Source organism: Bison bison, unplaced genomic scaffold (genome assembly GCF_000754665.1).
Source record: "Bison bison bison isolate TAMUID 2011002044 unplaced genomic scaffold, Bison_UMD1.0 scf7180017864482, whole genome shotgun sequence".
NCBI lineage: Eukaryota > Metazoa > Chordata > Mammalia > Artiodactyla > Bovidae > Bison > Bison bison.
This window is the reverse complement of record NW_011495042.1, coordinates 5,910,048-5,916,434: the sequence shown is the minus strand read 5'-3', so window position 1 is coordinate 5,916,434 and position 6,387 is coordinate 5,910,048. Positions and strand designations below refer to the sequence as shown.

At 53.8% G+C, this 6,387-nt stretch overlaps 1 protein-coding gene across 1 annotated transcript in view; it reads left to right on the top strand.

The window, feature by feature from the left end:
• FGD5 (FYVE, RhoGEF and PH domain containing 5) overlaps positions 1–6,387 on the top strand; it is a 119,739-nt gene that overhangs the window by 49,527 nt on the left and 63,825 nt on the right. The window contains exon 6 of the mRNA XM_010862520.1: positions 5,624–5,759. Within this exon, the coding sequence (XP_010860822.1) occupies positions 5,624–5,759 (136 nt within the window). The remainder of the gene's footprint in view (positions 1–5,623; positions 5,760–6,387) is intronic.

The window sequence follows — 6,387 nt, the reverse complement described above, 5'->3', positions numbered from 1 at the left end:
GCCTCCTCCCACATGTCACTGCACCAGCGGGGGCAGAGCGAGGGCCCTAGGCGCCTGTGAGAGGCTCCCGCAGGGGACAGCCTTCCCGCTTTATGAGTTACGGGGCCCCTTTGGCTGTGCTCAGGGTTACGGCTCCCAGTGAGTGTCACTCCGGGTGGGATTTAACGGGCAGAGCCGGACCGCCCCGGGCCAGTTTACAAAGCGCTAGTTCCCCCACGTGGGTGCTCATGTCCTTTTACGACTCCAGGCTGCTGGAAAGGACTGTGCTCATTTGGAGGGTCGTTTAGGGTAACGAGCTCTGAGCAGCTTTAATTTATGTTCCCTTTAAAGCACAAGTCAGCCCAGGGGGAGGACACAGCCCTGTGGAGACTAGTCTTGGGGATTTAAAACTTGGCCCCTCTGCAGGCTGGCCAAAAGGGGCATATTAAGGTCGCATCCTGTTCTCACTGAAGCCCACAGTGAACCGAGATAGTCATCCCCACTGCGGCTTAGAGACAGAGAGGCCTTGCCTGAGGTCACACAGCGCCTCTCCTTGATCTGATGCCGAAGTTCTAAGCCATTTGGTCTCGAAACCAACAGTGCTGACCACGTGGCATTTTTGTCCGTTTTCCTAGCATGTGTCATTACCCTTGATTTGCAGATAAAAAAAAAAAAAATGGGCATGGAAAGTTGCAGTAACTTGCTTGAAGTGGTAGAGCTGGGATTCACAGCAGACGGTCTGAGTTCTGGACCGGTCCTCCCAGCCAGCACTTTGCACTGTGCTGCAGTGGTCCTCCATCCCTTCACGGGCTTGCTTTTTGAAGTAGGAGCTGCCTCGCCTTTGGTGAGTCAGTGAGTGCGGGAATGGAAGATTGGGTGATTGGGTTGGATGGATAGAAGGATCGCCAGGTGGGTGGGGGAGTGGATGGGTAGTTGGACAGATGAATGGGTAGGCGAGTGGGTGGATGGAGGGATGGGGGGACTGGTGGAGAGAGGGAGGGAGGGCGGGCTGAGTGGCTGTACAGACAATGGGTGAAAAGTGTGTGGATGGGTGAGTGAGTAGACAGGAGCTGTTTGGGTCAGACGGCTTTCTCATGTGTAATACATCGGTGCATCCAGAGAAGGTGTCTGGAGGCAACACCTCACCTAGTTATGATTTTTTAAACAGAACTTTTATTTATTTATTATTTGATGTTTATTTGTTTGACTGCACTGGGTCTTAATCACAGCACTTGGGATCTTTAGTTAACAGCATGTGAGATCTAGCTCCCTGAGGGATCAAACCTTCACACCTTGCATTAGGAGTGTGGGATCTTAGCCACTGGGCCGTCAGGGAAGCCCCCCTCGTTATGATTATAACGGGCATTTCGCCTGGAGAGGCCGTGGAACAGTGTGTGTTTGTTTACCACTGTGTTACCAGTACCTACAGTACAGAGTCTGAATGGAACCAGATAGCTAAAAACACAGACCTTCCCTAGGGCCTGCTGTGCAAAGGACCTGTCTCACAGGTTTATATTGATTGACTGGGGAAATGGATTTTCCAGTAGTCATGTATGGATATGACCGTTGGACTATAAAGAAAGCTGAGCACAGAATTGATGCTTTTGAACTGTGGTGTTGGAGAAGACTCTTGAGAGTCCCTTGGACTGCAAGGAGATCCAACCAGTCCATCCTAAAGGAGATCAGTCCTGGGTGTTCATTGGAAGGACTGATGTTGAAGCTGAAACTCCAATACTTTGGCCACCTGATGCAAAGAGTTGACTCATTGGAAAAGACCCTGATGCTGGGAGGGATTTGGGGCAGGAGGAGAAGGGGACGACAGAGGATGAGATGGTTGGATGGCATCACCGACTCAATGAACATGAGTTTGGGTTAACTCCGGGAGTTGCTGATGGACAGGGAGGCTTGGCGTGCTGCGGTTCATGAGGTCACAAAGAGTCGGACATGACTGAGCAACTGAACTGAACTGAACTGGGGAAATGGATGAACCCTCTGTGAGGGTTCCCAGTCTGTCCCCCAAGTGAGGAAGAGATTACTCACCAAGGACATGAGCTCTCCAGGGCGTGTCGGAGCGTTTGGGCAGAAGTTATTAAGGAAGCATGTCTTGGAGGTGTTTTTCTTCCCCTGGATTTGAAGACCAGCCTGGTGGCAAATATCAAAGTGTGTAGACGCAGTTCTGTTGACACTAGTGGTCCTAGACTATTTTATTTGCTTATTTAACTAGTGAGTCCAGTCTAAGATAAGGTCTGTCACTAAGGCTTCCATTGACTCTGTCAAGGCATGGGATTACAGTCACTTTTTTATGTTGTGAAAGCGTATTTTTCATGGCAGTTTGCCTCCATCTGTTGTGCTCACAGTCCCTCAATAGGACTGAAATTAATGAGCCAGAATATCATGAGAGCACCCCAGCCCTTGTCTCCTGACTCCCCTCTTAGATCTTTCTAGAAAACAAAAGCGAGAGGAAGAAGTAGATTAAAGAGAGCCCGGGACACATTTCTAGCCAGAAGCTGAGGTTGGCTTGAGGACAGATGGTGGATCCGTGCTCACTGGGTTTGTCTCTGAAGGTCTGTGCACCTTCAGGGGAGGGCAAGGGCATCGTTGTCAAACACGTCATAGATGAATAATCGTGTGGTTTATTTTAAACTGTTAGGAGAATACGTACTGTGACTTCATGGGTGTTATCAGGATGAGGTCAGAATAGAAGCAGATGTTAAAGACAAGCTGACTTTAGACGGCAGTTGGTCCAAAGTGGGGCAGCCGTGATCAGCCAAGCCAAGCTGGGAAGGAGGCTTGGCCTGGCTCTCCATTATTGAGTTATTATGTGCCAGGCACTGTTGTGAGCGTCTTGCAGTATAATTCGTTGACCCCTCCCAGCAGCTCAATGAGTTGGGCACTGCTGAGGCTTAGAAAGGTAGTGTAATACATGGCCAGGATTTGAACCCAGGCAGCCCCAGCTGGGAGTTGTGCTAGGTCGCTCAGTCGTGTCTAACTCTTTGTGACCCCATGAACTGCAGCCCGCTAGGCTCCTCTGTCCATGGGGATTCTCCCGCTGCTGCTCCAAAAGGAAATAAAAAGAGCACAGAGAACAAGAGCAAAGCCCATGTGCCCTTGCAGCCTGAATCAGCTGCACGCAGTGGTGCATTGAGGGAACCCAACTGGGCCCTCTCTTCATGTCTGTTAAATGGGATCAAGTGTAGGCAGAGGCCTTGTGTATCGGCCCCCATTTGCCACGTGACATTGAGCCAGCTCCTCCCCATCTCTGGAGTTTTGGGCATCCATGAGCTGTCTCCCCAGTGTCTGCTGCAAGGAGTCCAGCCCTTGCCTGGCTTGAGGCAGAGCCCCCCAAGTTCCCAGATACCTGGTAGTGTCTGATGCTGGGGAGACTTCATGGCAGCACCTGGGCGCAAGGATGCCCAGCTTCCCGTGCCCCTGGGTAGCAGAGCTTCGCCCAGCAGGCTGAGCTGCTAGGCCAAATGCCAGCAGCAGGACTCCCCCAAACAGTTTCAGCAGGAGGGTGGCAGGATCAGGCGGGGTCTGAGATCATCCCTCTGGCTGCCGGGTGAAGAGATGGGAGGGCAGCCCCAGGGAAGGGGCGCCAAGTGGAAGCGAGTGTTACATACCTCCAGGCAAGCGATGGCCTGGGCTCCGAGGCTGTGATGACAGAGAGGCCAGTGGAGTCGGGGAGGGTGTGAGGGTGAACTCAGGAGACGGTCAGTGTTCAGGCCCGAGGTACCCAGGTTTCCGACTCGCTGCCCGGGAGGATGGAGGCAGTACTGGCCTCATGGAATGAGTTGGGAAGTGTTCCCTCTTCAACTTTGGGGGGACATTTTTAGGATGGCTGGCGTTCCTTCTTCCTTGACTGGTAGAATTCGTCGTTGCAGTTGTGTGATTGCCCGTGTGTGGCCTTTGTTTCTCCCTGTGAGTTTGTGGTCTGTCCACTGCTCTTTCGTTTCGCTCTTCAGGACTCCCTCGAACACCTCCTGCAGCGCAGACTTTGTTGCCACAAGCTGCTGCAGGTTTATTTAGGGATGTCTTAGCGTCCAGCTCAGTTCTGAAGGACAGTTGTGTGGAACTCAGGGTTGGTTCTTAGCTGACAGGTTTTTTTCTTTAAGCATTTTGAATATATTGGCCCTCTACCTTGTATCCTCCAAATTCTGATAAGAAATCTTCTAATGATCTTAATGAGATTCCATGCATGTTACAGAAAACCCCAAACGAACTTTTGGGCCATCCCATTGTTTTGAAAAAGAGAAAGGCAGAGCTGGAACCAGAAGAGCGGGCAGTGGGATAGCTGAGCGGGTCCTGGCTCCAGCCTGGGTCAGGGCTGTGCCTCCGCACACAGGTTCATAACTGCAAGCCCACACTACACACACACACACAGACACACACACACACACTCACACCAACCCACCATGACTGCAGCCCCAAATACACACACACAGATATACACACACAGCTCCAGCCTGGGTCAGGGCTGTGCCTCCGCACACAGATTCATAACTGTAGGCCCACACTACACACACACACACACCCCCCCCCACCATGACTGCAGCCCCAAATACACACACACACACACACACACACACACAGCTCCAGCTTGGGTCAGGGCTGTGCGTCTGCACACTTGTGCATGGCTGCAAGCCCACACTACACACACACACACACACAGGTCCACACTACACACACACACACACACACAGGGCACCAGGAGTCCAGCAGGAACAGGCCGCTTCTCCCTGATCATCTGGCTCTTGGCCCCCATGTGGACCAGAGGACTCCGGTCTTTCTTGGGGCAGACCTGGAGAGAGATATCCGTGGTCTTTCTGGTGCCAGGAATAGCCTCTCCTTGCACCACAGCCTAACACTCATGTCCTCCCCTGATGTACCCTCCAGGCCATGCTTCCCCCTGCATGGACCAGGCCTGAGGCAGGGGTCCTGAGCCTGCCTGTTGAAGGCCTGGAGTAGGGTTGGCCAGCCACTCCAGAGAGTGGAGACTCCTTCCTCATGGCCGCTTCTCCATCTATCCATCCTTCCATTATTCCCAGAGGGCAGGAATCAGTATTGATAAAAATTTAATGAGACGCTTGAATTCTTAGTATGAAGAGAGATTTTATGAGAAGTCATCTGGGACCACGTTGCCAAAGGCAGGAGGGAGCTGTTGAAGGTTCTTGAGCAAGAGAGTGAGATGTGGCCTGGTTTGTCTTTTCAGTCAGTCACTCTGCTGTGTAGAGAGAGAGGCTGGGAGCAAGGAGGCTGCTGTGATGGGGCCAGTCCACCAGGCTCCTCTGTCCGTGGCATTCTCCAGGCCAGAATACTGGCATGGGTTGCCGTTCTCTTCTCCAGGGGATCTTCCCGACCCAGGGATTGAACCCGGGTCTCCTTGCAGCTAATGGGGAGAGGGGTCTGTCTTGAACAGCATGTGTAAAGGTCCTGAGGCAGCGAAGAGCTTGGACTGTCCAGTGAACCAGAACAGATGGGCGGGGGTGGGGCAGGAAGAAGGTCCTGCCTGGTCTTGCCCGTCTCTGGGTCCCCGGGAGACCCAGAGCACTCGGTAATGGCTTGTGGTGTTAGCAGGGCCCTGGCCGGTTCGCCATCCCTTGGCCGGACTGGCAGCTCTGACCCTGTCTCTCTGCTGTGTCCCCAGCGCCTACACCGAGCCCTACAAGGTCTGTCCCATCTCGGCAGTGGCCCCCAAGGAGGACCTCACATCGGAGGAAGAGCGCGGGAGCTCGGAGGAGGAAGAGGACCGCGCTGCAAGAGACCCCACCCTCCCCCACAAGGTAGGCGGGCGGCCGGTGAGATGGGGAGTCAGAGATGCGAAGGTGGAGGGTAGGCCCAATCCCTTCCGTCTCCAGCGGAAGGAGCTGTTTTCAGACAGCTGAGCCCTGGCTGGACACAGAGGCCAAGTCTCGTTCGGTGCTGCTGCCTGAAGACTTGCGGCAGACGGGGGCCACGGGATGCTGCGGGGATGACTGCTCACGTCCGCCTGGGTCCCTGTAGCCTGGGGCTTCCAGAGCCTCAGTCGGGGGGGACATGGGATAGAGCTGCCTGACTTGAATCAAGGCAGGGCTTCCCTGGTGGCTCAGATGGTGAAGAATCTGCCGGCCATGCAGGAGACTGGGGTTCCGTCTCTGGGTCAGGAAGATCCCCTGGAGAAGGGCAAGGCAACCCACTCCAGTATTCTTGCCTGGAGAATCCCCATGGACAGAGGAGCCTGGCAGGCTACAGTCCACGGGGTCACAAAGAGTCAGACACGACCGAGTGACTGAGCACACAAGGGCTAGCTCCCAGTGACCTCGGGGCCCTGGGCCTCAGTTTCCTCATCTGTGAAGTGGGAATTGTGAGGGTGCGATGAGTTAGGTGTATGACTGTTTCACGAAGATGTCCTTACTGCCTACCGTGATGCTG